This window comes from Canis lupus, chromosome 10 (genome assembly GCF_011100685.1).
Source record: "Canis lupus familiaris isolate Mischka breed German Shepherd chromosome 10, alternate assembly UU_Cfam_GSD_1.0, whole genome shotgun sequence".
NCBI classification, from domain to species: domain Eukaryota; kingdom Metazoa; phylum Chordata; class Mammalia; order Carnivora; family Canidae; genus Canis; species Canis lupus.
This window is the reverse complement of record NC_049231.1, coordinates 14378648-14399175: the sequence shown is the minus strand read 5'-3', so window position 1 is coordinate 14399175 and position 20528 is coordinate 14378648. Positions and strand designations below refer to the sequence as shown.

Here is a 20528-nt window from a genome sequence, read left to right as displayed (position 1 = left end):
GGGATCCACATGGTTGGTCAGGAAATCAATAATCTATAGTAGCCAAATGTATTGTTTTTATTTTATTTTTTTCAAATGTATTGTTTTTAAAGTAGAAGTCAATGAACATAACCCACATAAGCTCTCTTTATCAAATACCTCCAAGCTCTAACATAATACTACGAATATAGTAAATATTTAATAACGGTATTACTATGAGGAAGACAAAGAGAATTGATAAATGTTTCTTTAACAGCTGTTCTCTAAAAATAATGACTCTTTTTTGATTGATTGAAAAAATTAGTTAAGAGACTATAATGCTTGACTGTGCATCTGATTCTCAAAATAAACTATTAGCTTTTATTTTTATACTTAAGATCTTGAAAAAGCCTAGAAATAGAAGGCATTCCATAAATTGCTGTTGAATTGGATCAAATGGGATTAGACCAAAATAAAATGAAAGGGGTCAAATCAGTCTATGGGCAAGACAGAGATTAACTTTTATGAACTTGATTTTTTTGGTATGTATCTTCCACATTGAGTTGGGTCAACTAAACTGTGAAGTCAAATAAGTATCAGTTAAAGGTCAAGAAATATACAAAATTGACCATGTTTAAAAATCCTCAAGGATAAACGTGCCTTTTAAAGCATGATCCTAAAATGTGAACTATTATTTGCCTCAGTATAAATAAATATACTTTTGCATTTATTTCAACAGCATTCTCCTAAATAGTGGAAGGTATAATAAAATTTCTACGGTATGCTTCAATATCTGAGTTTTAGCAAAAGTCTCTACAGTACAAGAAAAAGAGGTTCATATCAATATGTGCATATTGCTAACAGTCAATGCCACCTCCCTACCGGAAACTTCCTACATGTCACAGCATGAATCCTATGGCCGTTCAGATGCCAACCAGTTAACTATAAGGTGATGTGATACAAACACTTGGGCATTTTGTAACACTTTTGAAATAGTGTTCTATATTTTTTTCTAAGAATGTTTTTGCCCTCTCTGTGTCCGTGTGTATGCACACAATGCACATGTATATATTGTCACAAAAACAAAATGAAAACTACAAATTACCAAGCATATCAAAAATTTGTAGTCATTTCTGAATTGCTATATGACTAATCCTATGTATTATTTTTCTCCTTTCCTTTTTAAAAAGATTTTATTTATTTATTTGAGACAGAAAGAGAGAGGGAGAGAAAGAGCATGAGCAGTGGGGAGGGGCAGAGGGAGAGACTCCCAACTGAGCAGGGAACCCAACGTGGGGTGGATCCCAGGACCCTGAGATCACGACTTAAGCCAAAGGCATATGCTTAACCAACTGAGCCACCCAGGTGCCCCTCTATATGTTATTTTGCATAACCTTCTGAACAACACATATTTGATCTTTCCACCAATTTAATTTCAAAAATCGAAAGAAAGCACATTATTTTATGGTTACAACTTAAAAGGGTGGAAGTCACTAAACACTGTTGAGCATAGTGTGCTATTAAAAACAATCTCAGACTGCAGTGGATGATGTTTGAAAAAAACTTACAAAAAAGAATTTGTGAAATTAGATTATGTCCCAGCTACCTAAGTTTAATTTTCGTCATCTCATTTTAAGCAGGAAAAACAAAACAAAACAAAACAAAACAAACACAAAATGCATTTCCATAGACCTCTAAAATATTTTTTCTTTAATATTCCCTGGGATTATCTCTCTCAATTGTTCATGTTTTTATAATAAAGCAATGTTTTTCCTAATAGTCATGTCAGGGTAAACAATAATAGGTATTTATTGCAGCTTGAGTGAAAAATCTTTTTTTAAAAAATGGTACCAATATCAGTGAAGCATTAACATAGACACCATGAACTCTATAGAGGTTGCTGTCACCAGGTCAATAACAAAAGGAAAATACGACTGTGGAGATAATATAATTTTCTATATAGGACAGGACTCTGGGAAGCTCCATGAGTATATGAAGAGACACTCCTCAGCACTGCAATCTATTCAGTTCACAAAGAAAAGCTACACAAATTCAGAACTTCTAGGATACCTAAATTCTAGCAAATATCTTATTCACGTCTACATATCACCTAGCTTTATGCAATTATTAGTTACGTAACGATCTTTCTATGCTATAATAGTTATTATGATGAAAAATATAATTAGTACAGACATTCAAAACGTACTGGGTATGTTGTAGTGATGACGTTCTAGGATCCTTTGCAAAATTCAAGACAAGGAATGAATAATGACACTGGCTCAGAAAAGATGCACACTTCATGGGATTTCTTTTTTCATCAATGCAATCTTTTCATCAAATGCAGTGTTTTTGCATCAATGCAGTACTTCCTACACCTTCCTACAGTGGGGAGTAAAGGTGTAGGAGGCTACGTCCAAAGAACCAATAGGGTTGGTACGGGAGCTCGGACCACACTGTTATTAGAGTGAAAAGCACTGAGCAGTGATGTACAATTGAGGACTAAAATTTTAACTGCAAGCACTAGGATTTCAAAATAGAAAATTATTTTCAAGATCAAAAGGACTCCATAGATCATCTTACTCTTAATATTTTATACGCCAGGTTCTCGGGGTTCAAAATGACCCATGTGATTTTACAACCCTGGCAAAAGCAAAGTTCTGTTCATGTTACAGACACTCCTAGAGCCTGGGAGAGATTGTTCCTCCAAAGAGTCAGACTCATCGCTGATCCACCTGCCGCATGTTATAGGCTGACAGCGTATTTTTGTTCAAGATTTGTTCTGTCATTTGCGAGTCCTTTATGTTTTTCTGCATCAGTGATGTTTGTGTCAGAGTGATCGTCTCGAAGGCACGGCCTAAATCTCTCTGACTTTGCCACAGTCGAGTCGTTTTGCTGTCCTTCCTGGCAGGGCCGGGGGTGAGCCTGAGCAGCTTAGCCTGGGGCCAGAGGGGGGTCGGAAGCCGTGCATCAATCTAAAATATTTTTTCTTTAATATTCCCTGGGATTATCTCTCTCCATAGTTCCTATATAGAAAATTATATATTTGGCAGCTGTGCCGAAGCCAGGCTGGGGACAGAAGCGCCCACGCAGGCCCACCCGATGGTGCGGCAGGAAAATATTATGTTCCATCAGTTGAAACAGCTGGGTTGCAAGGGCAGTTTGTTGAAGGCCAATGTGTATAGTGATCGAAGACCAGGCTTTCCCAAATGACATTCTGAATTTAATCACCGGGAAAACAGTCATGGATTTCCCAGTCCCCTCCACCTACAACCCATCTTGGAGCTAGCCTACTTGGGAACCACTGTCATCCACCCCTCTTAGAGATCAAAACTAAAACCAAAAACCAAAACCCATTCATGCTTCACACCTCCTAAATATTGGTGGGTGACCTCAGAGCCCTAATGGGCCAATGTAATGGGAGACAGCATGACCAACCTAATCCAAATTCCTCACTTTTATTTATTAATTTTAAATTTCATCCCATCTGTCCCTTCCCCCTCCAACATTTTCTCAGGGCACCTTTTAAAAAATGAAATGAACTGATTTAAGTTCTATTATCTAGCTCTGGCTCAGCCTTTAATAAGACACAAAACAGTAAGAAAATATGAAATAGGGGGGATCCCTGGGTGGCTCAGCGGTTTAGCGCCTGCCTGTGGCCCAGGGCGTGACTCTGGGGTCCCAGGATCGAGTCCTGCATCGAGCTTCCTGTATGGATCCTGCTTCTCCCTCTGCCTGTGTCCTCTCTCTGTGTCTCTCATGAATAAATAAATAAAATCTTAAAAAAAGAGAGAGAGAAAACATGAAATAGAGAAGAAACACTATATGCTGTTTCCAGTAATTAAGAGTTTCAAAAGAAAGTTTAACAACAAATGAAAATTCTGTGTATGTTGTCTATTTAGTGGTTTTACACACGGAAACTGAGGGAAGAGAACATATTTTGATGCTAAGTAGCATTGATACTTAGACCATTTAAAAACGGATCTGGTTTGAGTTCCTTTGGCTCAGACACCAGTCTAGTGGTTTTGTTTGTTTTAATTAGTCTTCCTGGATTGTTCGTTTCTATTCTCATCTATTTTATAAATCTCAGTTTGCTCAATTCTATTTAATTGACTTCATTGCATCTTACTTTCTTGAATTAAATTCAACAACCATTTACAGGGAAGTGTAAAAAACCACATATTTTTCTAAATCACCATGATAATTTAAACTCTGCTTGAACAAAATAACTTTGGTGTGCTGTCACTTTGATGGTTAAAATATCTGGAAATAGGAGTAAAAGAGGAATGAAAATGAAAACACCATATGTAAATAAAGAAATGAAAACCATATTTCACTTACATTTTATAATTATCTTAGCAATCCTTTCTGAAATGTTAAAAATGCAAAGTGAAACCTAAGAACAAAAGCAATTTTTTTCATGTTAAAGAGTGTCGTACCTGTTATTTTGAAGTTGGAGTGCTTTAGTTTTAGCACTGATGTCATAGATAAAATGTTGTTGGGTAATTATTATTCTATTTTCCGCCGTCAAATTCCCCAAGATGGTGATTACAGGATAACCCATCTGGAGTGTCCACTGATCCATCACTTCTTGTATATTTACAAATTTCCCATTCCTTTTTAAAGCCTTCATAACCCAAATTGTATAAATTAGTTTTATAAACATGAATTATAAATATAATTAACATTAAACCATTTTTATATTTACCTTTATGATTTACTTAAGTATGAAAACATGTAAAATCGGTGAAGCTAATATAACGTGTTAGTAAAATTAATCTCTTTGCCTTAAGTCAAGCATCATGTAGAGAAATAAAAGCTTTATTAGCATTAAAGTTTTACTTAATGGAAGATAAAACACAGTCGATTGTTAAAACAAGTACTTGCAGCATCATTAAGTACCCCCAGTATGTCTAGAACCAAATTTAAATATTTGTTACTCACCTATAGTAAGAACTACTTTAATATCAATATTTCTCTCAAACGTGAATATCTGACAACATATGCATGTTGTATTTCAGAAGTCTTGTCTTGTTTGAAAGTAGACAGGGTACTTTTTACAATCATTTGCAGTTTAATTTTTAACCCCATTTTATAATATAAGATATCAAAAACAAAGTGATAAAGCAATATGAGGAAATATAAAAATTCAAAACAACTGCCAATGTCAATAAAAGTTATGAATGGCTTATAAACTCAATTCAAATATTCAAGAAAAGGTTTTGGCGCTCAAGCTTCCTGTACTTTACCTCTGACAGTGTATTCCAGAGATCGTTTCTGGCTGCATTGCCATACTTATGAATGGTTAAATAATCCTACAAAGAATATAAAATTGTAATTACAATTTGAAGGCTAAGCCATTTCCAGTAAACACACTGATTTCCCGACTCAATTAACCATTTCCATTTGTTAGAATTGCATTAGTACAAAGACAAAGACATGGAAAAAGGTGAAGAATCTTACTTAAAAATATCCCAAAGAGCTTTAACTATAACATATTCCTTAATTAAGTCATCAAACGATACTGGTCTATTAAAAATTATTTTCATCGCCATAATCACTTCTTCTGGATTTCCAGGATCAAAGGCCTTCCTCTAATTTAGCAAATCGGCCTCAAGCAGTTTTATAGAGACTACCTCTGCAGTGAAATATTTAGGGGAAACTCCTCCGTCAGGCTTCCCTGTTGAAGTGTCGGAAAAAATTCTGTTTTAGGGAAAAGAGAAAACAACAACAGAAACCTGGCTGATACATGCTGGTGTGAAGAGGAACTGGCAAAGGCCAAGAGAGTGAGGACTGTCTCCACAAGCTGTCAGATTCCCTAGTCTCTGCAAAGGACAGGCTGCCTAATCCAGAAAAAGAGACATACTTCCATGAGCTTGAAACATATACTCACACTTAACGAGAAAAAGTTAATCCTGAGTTTATTTGATATTTTGAGTATAGACTTCCCATTTCCCAACTTTCCCCCACTAGTAGTTAAACCCACACACTTTCTGTGTACCCCATGGCTGCTCCCTTCTACAAAGCATGGTCTACGTACGTCACTGAATGTTACTTGCTGATGGCCAATTGGTGTTATTCTTTTTCTGAATCCAAAGTACAAAAATGAATAGAAAACTGTGTTTTATATTATAAAAAAGAGGGTCTCCTCCATGTGAAATTCCATCCTCTTTACAACATGTAGGTAGGCAGACAAAAGTCCTCATTTACATCACAGTACTAAAAATGAAAAAAAAGAAATCGCTGACTCTTTTCAGTACTTTGTGTAGAGTGGAATACTTTGGGGATAATTAAACTTGGGGAAGACATTTTTCTGAAATACAAATTGTAGCACCTGTGACAGATTCAGCTTTGTTGGCAACTCCCAGCAGAGCAAATGGCAACTCCCACCTAATCAGAAACTACAGCTGTCATGCCCAACACTACCTTAGCAACCACAAATCCATCATTGTCAACAGGGATTATGAATAACTTTATTGAAAAAATACAACCCCGATAACCAATGCGAATTCCACCCTTGGCTTTGAATATGCCATATGAGCCATTTTCCATTAGAACTCAGGGACTAGGATTTAAATAAATTATATCAGATTTAACTCTCAGCATTGTCTCTAAATGGATCTAAATGGATCTTTTAGCATCTACATGGATAAATCCGGAAACGATATGAATTTTGAAACACAAATTTGAGTTTTACTTTAGTGGTGCGATAATTTTTAAAAGTATCAATATTAGAACTATTTATTTATTGGATTTGGCTTACAGATAGCGCTGCTAGGATAATCCCAAAAGAGGGAACAAAGCAATGCCCCCACGGACTTTGAAAGGTCCAATACCTAACTACAGGATTCTCTTCACAGACAGATCTTAAAACTCCAGCTGTTCACGATATGAGTTGACGTTGGCCCAATACTGATCATCAACTCAAGCTCTTGGTTCCCTCCCCAATTCAGAATAAAGTGCAAATTTACATTTCATGTGGGCTGAAATGGCAATTATCCAGGTTTAGGAAGCAGATCTGACTTGCTTGCCTCGGAAGTCAGGGCAGAAAGCGTCTTCTTGGATTCCCAGCAGTCCCAATTTTCAGGTGTTACTGGAATTCTAACACATGTCAACTCTTTTTTTTTCCTTCCAAACAAAGAGAAAGTGAACTAAAACACTTCCCAAGTGTGTTCCTTAGTTATTTTACCCATCCTCTTGCATGAAAGTAGTCCTATCCTAAGCTAAGGAAATTGTGTTTTGTCCTTGTTGAATTACAAAGAAGCTTCCAGAATAGTAAATGTGGTTTTTTGGTAGTCATTTATGTATTCATTCATTCCACAAAAAGTGGGGTGTGCTTTGCAGGTGCCTGTGGCTTCCACATGCTGGGGGAACGGTGCTGGAGAGGAGGTTACCGAGAACAACAGCAGATACTGAGATGGGATTCGTGGAGGACGGTCTCTGCAACTAAAACCGTAGTCTTTGCACCAAAACTGCCTGACAAGATGAATTCAAACGTTTGGTGTGCAATTAAATAAGAAGATTTTAAGTTCCTTTCAAACCTACAAGTTGATGAATATGAAAAGGGCTGCGGTTATGAATCCGAAATGGAAACTTATGATTATATGTATGTGTATGAAAGTCAATCGGCAGTAGATTTGACATTATGATATAAAGTAGAAGAATATTTTAATATTAACTGTAGAAAGAATTAAGGGTTCTCTAGACAAAGAATTTCAGAAATAGAGGAGCTGTTGAAAAGACAAAAACATGGATGACCACTCGAATATTCATGTTATTCTTAACATGGATGATACTCGAATTTTGGACAAAACCAAAATTATAAACTGATTAAAACTTGAGGGCCTTTTGAGCAGAAGGATCTACATAAAGTATGGAATGGGAGTGTGACGGCCTTGTCCAATTCCCCCCCAACACCGCACAGCTACGTGGCTTTGGCGAGTCGCTTAACCTCCTTGTGCCTGTTTTCATGCCTATAAAATGGGGAGATGATAGTACCTGCTTCATAGGTTTATGTTAGGGCATCAAGCGTGGAGTGTCTGGGCAGTATTGCCAGTGACGCGGGCCAAGCACACAGCAAGTGTTCAGCAGACATCAGCTGTGTAAGCTTTTTATTTATTTTTTTAAGATTTTATTTATTCATGAGGGACACAGAGAGAGAGAGAGAGAGAGAAGCAGAGACCCAGGCAGAGGGAGAAGCAGGCTCCATACAGGGAGACTGATGCGGGACTCAATCCCGGGACCCCAGGGTCACGCCCGGGGCTGAAGGCGGCACTAACCCACTGGGCAACCCCGGGCTGCCCCGCCGTAAGCTTTTCAATCCCTTCAGGTGGCCAGTCGGAAACAGAGCGGCAGAAGGAAGCGCATCACTGACAAGGTAACCAAGGAACAGAGCACGTGCAAATCATACCACCTGCCTCCTTTTTAGCCCCGTGTGAGCTGCCCTCTATTTCATCTCAGGGTCGATGGCATCATCATCATCATCATCATCATCATCATCACCATCATCACCAGCTACTAATACATAAGGACAAGCCACCAGGACTGTGCATGCACCTGCCGACACGGCCTGACACCTGCTGGAAGCTGAGCTCCGCGGTCTCGGTGGCAGCAGCCCCCCCCCCCAGGCCCGTGCACCTCCCCCCGAGTCCTCCTCTCCCCCACAGTAGCTGCTGCCCCCACCTGCCCTCTTGGGGAGGGCCGCACCACTGGCTGGGGGCCACCTTTATGTCACTTTCTTTGCTGACAGGTGACACGAGCCATAGTCCTTCACATGCAAAAGCCAAAGGGACTCATAAGTAATGAGGAGAAGAGGAATAATGATGCTCCGCTTGCGTGGAATAAAGATGCCCCCCCCGGGGGGGCCCTCGGCTGGCGGCACCGAGACCCGGGCCCACAGACGGCTGGGCCATGTGTGCTGAGCTGCCCGGTGTAGAAGCTCCACCCTGGGGCCACCTGCATGTTGCCAAGATCTGTGCCTCCTGTTGTAAGAGGGTGACACAGCACAGCCCCGCCACAGGCCTGGGCCCGCCTCACTCTGCCCGCTGGCCCCGAGCTCAGCTGGTGGCCCAGGGCACCCACTCCTCCCCGGGAAGACCCAGGGCCCCCCCTGGGTCTGGCATCAGCCCCCCACCTGGCCCGCCGGCCACTACAGCATCAGGCACCCGGGGGAACGACATGGGCAAGTCCGGGCCCCGGGCACCCAGGCAGCCAGCTCCCTTCTACCTGCAAGTGCAGCCTGGGGACATGCCAGCAAATGTGGGCATTGGTTTTTCCGACTATGTGACAAAAAGGCCAAAGCAGGGGCCTGAAAGACCGTTCCTTTCTATTAAGAACAATTGTGCCTCAAAAAATTTGTAGTGGGCATTTGTCATCCCTTTGGCTTCCCAGCGTTGAAACCCCACATTGATATGGGGGCAATAACTGCCCATGGTATCCTGCAGGAAGGGGAGGGCCCCACGTCCCGCTCGCTCTAGAAGGGACCAAACCATAAATCCTTGCCCCCCTGACCCCCCCACTCAGGCAGCTAAAGCAGGCACATGAGCCCGGGTCCCAGAGGAGCAGATACTTCATCCCAGGGCTGTGATTCCTGCAGGATCAGTGCAGGGAAGTAGGGCCCATGGGAAGATGACCCCCCGTGATGGTGACACTGTGATGGTGGCTCTGGAGGGAGCTAATGGCAGCAGCTGAACCAGCCATCCCTGTGGCAGGACCTCGGTGAGGTTTCCCAACATCTGAGTCTTCCTCAGCTCTGTAAGCCCAGTTCTCCAGCCTTCCCAATGATTCCAAGGGCTACACCCTTCAAAAACACTCCTCTCTGCCTAATGTAGCCAGAGTTCCTCTCAACTGCTTGCAACCCCAAACCCTGACTCATACAACACTAATGGGGGATTTGATCAAAACAACACAAACGTCTTAAATGTTCTTGGTGACCTTAGAAAGAAAAATAGAAATTTTCTCATGCAACTCACACAAAATGCAAAGCAAAGAGCACCCAGTTCTATGGAATAAACCTTCTAGGCTTTCATTGTTTTATAAACAGTAGGGTTGTGGGGGCAGGGATGCAAGGGGGTAGATACTTAAGCTAAAAAAGAAAAAAAAAAAGAGGCAGACAAGAAGATTGGAGAAAAAGTATACAAGTTCCCCAGACAGGAGCACACCGAGGGTAACAACAATAAAATTTAAACTGTGTTAAACTTTTGTCTGAAAGAAGGCAAAAAAGAAAGAACAAGAGCTTTTAAACTGGGAACCTAAAGTTGAGAAATGAAATATTTGTGAGTGGGTGCATTACTACAGCAGGGTGATTTTAAAGGGACCCATGGACAATAAGAAAGTGGATTAAAAGCTCGTTGGATCAAAGCAGTGCCGCACAAGGGTTGGATCAACCCCTCTGAAGGCTGGCTGTGTACTTCAGAGGATGATTCCAGGTGCTCCGACCTTGAGAAACAGCAACCAGGAGACCAAACCAGTGACGGATGACCAACCAACACACACCAGACAGCCGGGCTGCAGACTGAGATAGTATTTTGGTTTTTATCTGAAAAATGGCTAGAGGTCATGAAACCAAGTAAAACCAAGGAGCACAGCTTGGAAAAGCATCACACAAAAGTAAGAGAATTTTTACATTTTATTCTGTTAGATAGGAACCAATGATGAAAAGCTATCAATGTAAAAAAAAAAAAAAGAAAAAGAAAAAGAAAAGAAAAAAGAAAAGCTATCAATGACTGGTAAACCTTTATTTTTAAATCACAACGAGTTCCTAAGTAGGAAACCCGATAAAAAGAAAAACTAACACTAGACCTTTCAAGGTACAGGACTGTGTGGACACCAGACACAGTAAAAGAAAAAAAAAAAAAAGTGGTATTTAGGAAAGGAAGTTATTTAAATACGTAGAATAAAATGAGTTATATCGTCGTTCTCATGCAATTTTATTTTTATTTTTTTATGTGTCTTTTACCTAGATTTACTCTCACAGGTTGTTTACTTCGAGGAGAATTCAGATATTTCTCTGGAACAAAAAGGATTTCTACATGTGTGAAAAACCCGTTACCCACGTAACAAGCATAATTTTGTGACATCAGTACGCTTTCTTGAAGGACTGTGAGAACATACCAGGAAATTGGAAAATTTCTAATCGAAACATCTTGCAAGCAGATAAAAGATCCTTGTTTCTTGGTCTTAAATGACAGACAACAGCCTATTTCCACCCCGGTTTTGTTTCCACGGATCTTGTGTTTAGTGATTCTGTGTCGTGCCATCAAGGCCGCGGCAGGTGGAAGCGTCCCCAGGGGTGTGGTGACACTGCAGCCGCTGGACTTGTGTGACCCCAGCGGGCTGAGGGGCTCCTACACCTGTCACAGAACTGGGGTGACCGCAAGTCCACGGGGGTGTGCAGGTGCCTCAGTGTCCCCGCCTCGCCTCTGCCGCTAGCTGGAAATATTACCGAGACGTAAAATAAATCTACTTATAAAACAGGAGGTCGTGCCTTGCTTTTCCTGAAGGGCCTGGAAAAGGGACTTGTCTAGTGTGTGAGCGCAGCAGCTCACACACTAGACAAAGTGTATCCCGACTGGTCGGGATGCATGGCCTTCGGTCAGCCAGGGTGCCCAGGACCGTAGGGCGCATCCATGACCCTTTCTGCTTTCACGCCTCTACTCTGGCGGCTGTGCTGCTGTTGACTCGTTGGGGGAAACGCAACTCGACAGAGAAGACAACTGTGTCTATTTAGCAAACGAGGCAGGAATCAGGCTGGCCGTGTGATGTAGCATTGGGACCTAGATCCCCTGGACTTTAACTTCTTCTACTGCAAAGTGGGCATGGGACTCACTTGGGAAAGGGATCCAGAGCACAGCGGGCCCGTGCAGAGCTGCTGACCACACAAAAACCAAGAATGCTAATCATTCTAAGGCCGGACCCCAGGGGACATACCCATGGAGCCAACATCTTCGACCCCCCTCCAACAGTAGCCACATTCATTCCAGGGGCTCTAGGACGGGAAACGCTGTGCACCAGCTAGGAAGAGGATCGTGCTTAGAGGGACTTCTAAGACTTCCTTAGAACGTGATGTCCCAGTCACCTCATACTTCTCTAGCATCTATCCGTCAGGCCTTCCTTTCCTGACCCCTCCTCTTTCAGCCCAACTCACACAACTGTCCCCCATCCTCAAGAAGAAACCCAAACAAAACCTTCCTTAGCCTTATCCCGCTCCACCCACCTCCCCTGGTTTTCGAATCTCCTTCCTCATCGAATGTCTTTAAGCTGTGCTCCACAGACCTGCTTGCCCTCAGACGCGTCCCCGCTCTTCCCCGACCCACTCCACAGGTGCCATGGACCATACCCGCTGCCACAGGACCTCTTCTCTCTCTCTCAGCTCCACCTCCCAGCACAGTTACCCTCATTGGTCCCCTCTGGACAGGAGCTTTCCCCTTGACCTGGGTGACACCGAGCCCTGGGGTTCTGGCTGCATCACCTGCGGCTCTAGCCCCAAGGCCCTACTCTTTGCTCAGCCCTATTGTTACAGCCCCGCGGGGATTTGTTCAGGCTTTCCCCCCAGAAACTTCCCACCCACTCTTCCGTACCCCCCCTTCCTCACCTCTGCTGTGGATCCTACTCCCAGTCTATCCCTAGGTGCATTTATTCGGCCTCCAGAAAGAACCTTTGGGTCCCCCCATGTCTCTGTGCACTTAGGTCACCGCCATCTCTCCCCTGAACCTCCACAGGCCTCCCTGTCTTCCTCTCCAGGCATCCTCCTGCCCCCTCCCAATGCACTCACAAACGTTGCCAGCTAACTTCTAACTGTAAGCAGAACCCCATCACACCCTGGGTTGAAACTGCTCACAGCACCCTGCTGCACTCAGATAACCCCCAGCCCTCTCAGGGCATGTCCTTGCACCACACGACTCCCTCCTGCCCCCTCGCCCCCTGCGCCCTCGTCCTTACTGACTCCACTCAGCCTCCTGATTTCTTTCTTCTCCTTGAACCTTCTCAGTCCTTCCCCTCAGCCCTTTGCACGGGCCCTTCCGTGTTTCTGGAATGATCTCCATCCTCCTCCAGCTTTCTCTCATGCTTCAGACCTCAGTATGCGTCCCTTCTTCTCCAGGGGGAGATCCTACCCACCCAACCTAAGACTGCCTGGCCCATCCACCCATATGCACTCTCTAGCATTCTATTTTTTTTCTTTCTCAGCATTTCTCACATTTAGTAAATATATATGCATTTGCTTTTTTCCCCACTCAGGGCCAATCTTACCCTGTTATATATGACTCATGGGATCAGGGGCCATATCTGGGGTGTGCAGCACGCCCTCGCCACGGTGTCTCTCAGAGAGTGGGTATGTAATAAGTTTGTGCAGAATAAATGAACAACCCAACACGCCTAATGGGGGAGCAACGTGTGCTGCAGATATCAAACTAAGCACAGCTGGTGCAGGAGGTGAAATCACAATTTTGGTTTATTGGCACAAAGCATCAAAGGAAGATCTTAACGCTATAATGAGCTATTGCTCTTAAGGGGGAAAAATGATCTGTAAAATAATCACAGAGAGAGGCCTTGAGCAGAAGAGAATAGGTGAATATAAGAGAGTGATTGCAAAAGGAAATGAGATTCAATATGACAAATGAACATCACCATTTCTTTGCGTGTCCTACTAGCCCGGAGCCTTCCCTTCCATGATAGAAACACAGAGGTAGATCAAGTGTTTTGAATGCATTTGATTGAACTTTTTGTAAGTCATTTCCCAAATATATAGCTTGGGTCTTTAGCACTCCTCCTAAGCCACTAATTTATAACATGGGCTTTTTTCACAATAATAACTAAGATATTTAAATATCATGGGGAAAAAAGAATATGTAGCAAATATGTTGTGGTTTGATATTCTTATTATATAGCCACTTATGCAAAATCATGAAAATGAGAGTAAAACTTCTATCTTCAAATGGGTAAAACACATGGATGATTATGTCACCAAAGAGTAAAATGCAAGAGAATATATTAAATGTTTTCAAACATCATTTGTGATAAAAAAAAAATACATTGAGATAGCAATGGGGTAATTTTTTACTTACTAAATTAGTAAGAAAATTGTTTTGAAAATAACACCTAAAGCTGTTTGCTTAGTGTATTATAAAAAGAGAACTTTCGAACTTTACTTCTACCACTATACGTTGGCTTAACATTTTGGAAGAAAATTGATGATATGAAAAAAAAATAAAAGAAAAAAAGAAAAAAAGAAAATTGTTGATATGATTACAGAAATGGATATAAAGAGACTACCAAAATATAATGGGAAAACCTATCATTTGAAGACCATGACAGTAGAGTTTATTTAACAGAAACTGGAAAGTGATCTAGATGTTCACACACAAGGAAAAAACTAAAGATATTATGGTCCATCTGGTGTCAACCTATGTAATGGCAGTTATGGGATGAGCACTGGGTGTTATTCTATATGTTGACAAATTGAACACCAATAAAAAATAAATTAAAAAAAAAGAACCTACGTAAAACCAGTTAGGAAAATACAAGTAGTGAGAAAAATCATCTTCCCCACTCAGGAGGGTTCTTTTTGCATCACAATTTACAACGTTGCCAGATAAGTAATTCTAGGCTATTACATGAAAGTTCCAAAAAGAGAACATAAAAGAAAAAGAAATTAATAAAGGAAAAGAAAGAAAACTGCTGATGTGGGAGTTATAATAGGTCAGGGAAACAGATGCCTGTGAGGCAGGCTTATGTATCCTGCACCAGCAATGTCATCAAATGGTAGGTGCTGAAGGAATGAGAGACACTTTGCAGATCGGTGTACACAAGGGCTTGCATATTCAGACTGGCGTGCATTTGCACACATACCCCCATACAAATATAGCCACTCATCAACCAAAGGTGCCTAAACATTTCACAGATACCTTTAAAATCAAGTTATCTAGGACATCATTTTATAGGAGCAGCCCTATTTAGCTAAAATGTATAAAAAACCCTGAGCCATAAATAATAATTAATTAATTAATTAATTAAAATAAAAATAAAAAAATAAAAAATACCCTGAGCCCTTAACTGACAAGTGAAAGAAAACCACTAAATATAATTTTCTAAGGCTTCCTATTGAGCTGAGTAAATGCCCACCAGATGATCAAACAGAGATCTATGTCGTTAATAGTAAAGGCTTTTTAGTGAATGCTACGTAGTCATTGTGGCCAGTTAACAACATTGAGGACTCAGGCAAAATGATAAGGACTGAATCAATAGCCGAACATAAACAAATTAGTTGAAACTGATGAAATAGAAGTTATTTCTCTCCAAGAAATATGAATAACTACTGCTGTTTTATTTTTAAAGTGTTTTTTTTTTATTAGAGATAGTATTCTTGATTCTCAAACCCATGGAATCTTTCCTTATAATTAATACTTTTTTTCTGTATTAACATTCTCAATGATCTTAGCTTCATAGTTAGGTCTATAATAAATCGAATACTAATTAGGTCAAATCCAATGGTTAAAAACACCAGCAATGATAACATTATTATCATATCACAACAAATTAGTGTGAAGTGTTAACCTTTCTACCTATAGTGTACTAAAACGGCCCAGTGACTTAAGTGAAATATGGAGAAATTTGAGCAAAATCTGTCTGTGGTTATTCATTTTAGATTAAGCATGATTCAGCTACCATCTGGATGGAAACACAATACCATCTCTTTAGCAAGGAAATGAACTTCAACACACTATCCCTGTTCCTCCATTATTCTATGACTTTTCATTTTTCTGAAAAATCTACATGCAATGGAGCAAACGCTCTCTCAGAAATGCAAGCCGGAAGTTATCAAATAAAAATCCTGTGTACATATGTTAACATAGAACTTCTCACTGGAACACAAGTTATTGAGTATGTTGTTGCTACTAATAATCCCTCTGGCTTTGTGCCTGTCATTACCTTCAGGCTATCAGAATTTTATGAGCACAAACCAATAATAATGATATTTCCCTTTTGCTTTTTATCCACACCTCATTGCCTTACATTGATTTGCATAAGCAATTTCTACCCTGATAATTGGAGCCAAACATCTTGTTCTGGGTTACCTTATGGAAAAGAGCAGTTAAATACTAATCAAGAGAAATCTTTTTATTCAACTACATTTTAGATGATATTGAATTACTCTCATTGGTTGAGCAAGAAGGTAACTCATTTTCTGACATGGATTTCAGGTTTTGAGTTTATAACAAGCTTAATAATGATGTTTCTTCATGATTTCAATTCCCTGGTGTTGACTCATAATAACATGAAGAATGGTGTCACGAGGTTCAAATCATTATAACAATATTGTTTTGTTTAAAAAGAAAAAGCAATAGTACTATGTAATAATTATTTTTTAATAGCTACTGAGCCAATCGATGTTATCTGAGGATTTCATAATTATAGCTTTATTCTTTTATTTCCAGAAAAGTAAGAGAAAACAAGAAAATATAACTAGGAGATTAAAACAAGTAAAAATGAAATAAGAAAGTTCAATGCCATGTAAAAAAAAAATTCTATCTAGGAGAATCATTACTTGAATTACCTCAGAAACAAGTGTATAGTACTTATATAGAATGAGGATTTGAGCTATAGGAGCATAAATTTTAAAAACAAAGTAAAAGAAATAGATCCTACTTTATTGCTTATATGCATAAGCATTACTACATGTGAGTGAAAATTAACAAATACACACTTACACAATAAGATCCCCAGGAAATACAGGTATAAGAACTGCTGGAAGATTCAGCAATACTTAAACAGTATTTTGGGTTGAAGATGGAATGAACTCTGACCACTCTCAGGAGACCCCGGTGTCACCAAAGCCTACTGAAGAAAGTCTTTCAAGGCACTTCTGGATAAAGACTGTGGATTAAACAAACCCATCTAATCTCTGTCCCTCCTAAAACTTAACTAGAACAACATCAAGTGTATGGGTATTTGTCTTTGTGATAGCTAAATATGTTGATTTTCTGAAGCCTATCAGTAGCTTCTCCACCCTTTACTCCTCAAACCCTCCCAACAGTTTTAGAAAATTCATATACTCGATGCTAAATCCCTTTCTGTTTGAAATACCTACAATGAATTTGGTTTTGCTACTGTATTATGTGCCAGGAGTGGTATGTTCCAGCACACAGACCCTCAAGGTTGGGAATCTGCAATCTGTATTCCTGCCTTGATTAGATTTAGATGACTGATTATGGGGAATGAGGTCCTGGGAATCTATGGTTTTTAGCGTCCAACAGTTTCTTAAATTATCATCTGCATTTGTCTAAATGGAAGAACAGACTTTGGGAAAACAAATGATTGCTTCCATAGAACATTACCAGAGAATACAGAATTACAAAGTCTTTGAGAAGAAAGGCTGGTTCTGACGAGACAGGAGAGAATTGGAATGGGGACCTTGAAAGTCTAAATTCCACTGAACTTCCTTTGGAGTCAAAAGCAGCTCTTCTTTTCTCTAAAAAAAAAGTTAGTTGTCACTAGTTTGAATCCCTTTTAATGACACTCATTTGGGAGGAAGCTGATTCTCCTCAAGACCAAGCTGATTCTCCTCCTCTTCTAATTCACCTCAAAGCCATCAGACCCAAAGGTACCGTTGACTCCAGCTGATTCCAGGACTACACGTAGAAATTCTGACTTTAGGAAAGATAGTGTATACACTAAAAATCACCAAGAAATTGCAAAAAATCCTGAGATTTTTTGTCACCTGAGACAATCACAGCTTAATCATAAACCTGTGAGGTATTCAGAGCAAAATATGGAAGTGCAACAAAATACAAAAGATAACTAAAAAGCAAGGGAAATATAGTTTCCTAGTAGGAGACAAAAAGAAACTTCACCAGCAAAAATCTCTGTAATGACAAATGCTGGTCTGTTTTGACTGTGGTTACAGTACATGGAAGGTCTTATAGCCTTAATATTCAGATAATAACTAAAGACTCAAGAACAGGGAGTCACTCACTTTGGCACATCTAGTTTACAAAATTTTCCATAAAATTAATAGCTGTTCCCAAATTAAAGTATTAAACCCAAATTGTCTAACTAGTAAAATGCATCAAATAAATGTTACATTTGGAGAATCTGAAAGTTGGAAAAAAAATCTTAAAGAGTATTTAGTCCAACTCTTGCATTTCATAACTATAGAGTCAGGGGTGAAGAAGGATTTAGTGACCTGTAGAAAGCCTACCATTAATTAGAAACAGAAATGAGAATCGTTTTCATTGTCTCATGCTTCCCAAAATACACCAGCCATTATTTTGGGAAATAGATTATGTAAAACAGTAGATACATAGAGTTTGCAAAAATATAAACATTTCTATGCTTTAAAATATGTTATTTATGAGGGCATACATAATCCAACAGGGGTTCATGCTTGGTTTGCTCTATATTTCACTTTCAATTTAAACATCAAAACAGAAGCTGATTTATTAATGACAACCAGGACTAAATTTTTATGACTGTACATACTATTTACAAAAAGAAGTTTTGGGGCAATTTATTTTAAAACTATGCTAAACTGAACCACTTAAGCATCAAATAAAATTCAAGAAATAAGGGAATTAGACACACACACATACCAAAACCAATATCAAGAAGACCGGATCAAGGCAAGTTGTGATTATTCTGTATGAAACTATTTATTCGACTTTCTAATAGCTGATCAAATGAATTATATGGTTATTAGGTACAAAAACTTTTCTCCAAAAGTCTCTAGAGTCCCTTCCTACTGAGGAATATATGTGTGAACTGAAATGGAAAATATATTTTCCAATACAAAAAGTAGATGAATACAGTGGAATTGATACTCAAGACACTTTGTAAGTTAAATAAGAACATCTGAACTGATCTAGAAATTTTCCAGAAACCCACTACCTCTCTAGATCACTTTTATTATATTTAATAGATAAATATTATATTTAAAAATTATTTTATAGATATTAATATATATTATATGTTAGTATATACTTAGATTATAAATTTTATGTTGTGTATTTTAGATACTATATATAGTTGGCCCTTGAACAATATGGGTTTGAACTACACAGGTCCACTTAAACTTGGATTTTTTATAGTATAGTGTTGTAAAGGTATTTTCCTGTCCTTAACATTCAATAACACTTTTTCTCTAGCTTACTTTATTATAAGATTACAGCATACAATGAATGCATATAACATACAAATGTGTCAATTGACTGTTTATGTTATCAGTAAGTCTTCCAGTTAATAGTAAGATACTAGTAAAGTTTTGATCATCAATAGTTATGTGTGGATTTTTGGCTGTGTGTGTTTGGGGCGGGGGGGTGGTCAGTGCCCCAGCCTCTCTATTGTTCAAAGGTCAACTGTGTTGTATTTTATATGTTTGTGGTTATATTCATAAAATATATTGCCTTGTCTCCAAAAGGGTTTAAGACAGGTTGTAAGGATACAAAAATTGTAAGAGAACACAAATTTTAGAAGAAATTACCATTATAAGATTTGTCCCTGTGTGGAACATGAAAAGTCCCAGGAATAAACTGAAGAAAAGAAGGAGGACAGGAGGAAAGGCAAGAAAAAAGAGGGAGGAAGGAAGAAAAGAAAGGAGGGGAAAAAAACAACAACAATAACAAAAAAAGAAAGGAGGGAGAAAAAAAATGTAGATGACAAACATACTATTTGCAATTTGGGATTGACTCCACCTGTAAAGCTAACTCTGGATCTGTCTGGAACATAAACTTCCATTTGCCAACATAGAAAGAGCCATGGTTAGTGTAAAAACAATTAACAGATTTTCCAACAGAGGTAAGCACTCACGGTCCAGACTAGCTTCCACAGCAACATGTAAGCCAAGATTCCCCAGAGCCTGGTGGATGGGAAATATATTAACATCAACTTGGTGACCACTCAGCACCATGACACCAACTGTCTGTTCGGGAGGTCATTTCCAAAATGTAGCCCATACATCTTCATGCACAAGAGTTGATAATTTATCACCTAGACATAGGGATCTACTGTAAACTAATCCAAACTGCTGATGATACACTAAATCAGTTTGAGTGATGAGTATAAATAAAGCTGCAAGCGAAGTACTGAAGGATACAGAGCTATCTGATCAATGAGATGTCACAAGGCAAATGAAATGCAATGTTGACAAACATAGAGTCCCCTCAGCTGAAAATTAACCAAATCAAGCATCAGAGCATAAAGGCACACATTAATACAAGCTTCAAATAGAAGTTTAATATAATAGGAGTCCAAGGGTATGTTCTTTTTCAAATAAAACTGACAGTGGGTCCGTAGCAAAGAACATACTAAAAGTGGATGCATTTTGCATACCATCAGAAAACAAGATAAAGAAAAACTTTGCAAAACAATAATCCTTTTCAAATAATATAACTAGAGTTATTCAATGTGCTGAGCAACTCTATACACACCAGATGAGGAAAAACAATAAAAATTTTATACAGAAAATGATTTCACATCAACTTGCTACCAGGAAATCAAATTCAATTTGTGTTGCCCTCATGAAAGCTTAGCTAGTTTCTGGAACTGTCACGCTACAACTTCAACGGGGAAAAACAAAGGAT

At 39.4% G+C, this 20528-nt stretch overlaps 1 protein-coding gene across 1 annotated transcript in view; it reads right to left on the bottom strand.

Annotated features, from left to right (window-relative positions):
* TRHDE (thyrotropin releasing hormone degrading enzyme) overlaps positions 1–20528 on the bottom strand; it is a 371687-nt gene that overhangs the window by 88830 nt on the left and 262329 nt on the right. The window contains 2 exon segments of the mRNA XM_038550024.1: positions 4395–4582; positions 5205–5270. Coding sequence (XP_038405952.1) covers positions 4395–4582; positions 5205–5270 — 254 coding nt within the window.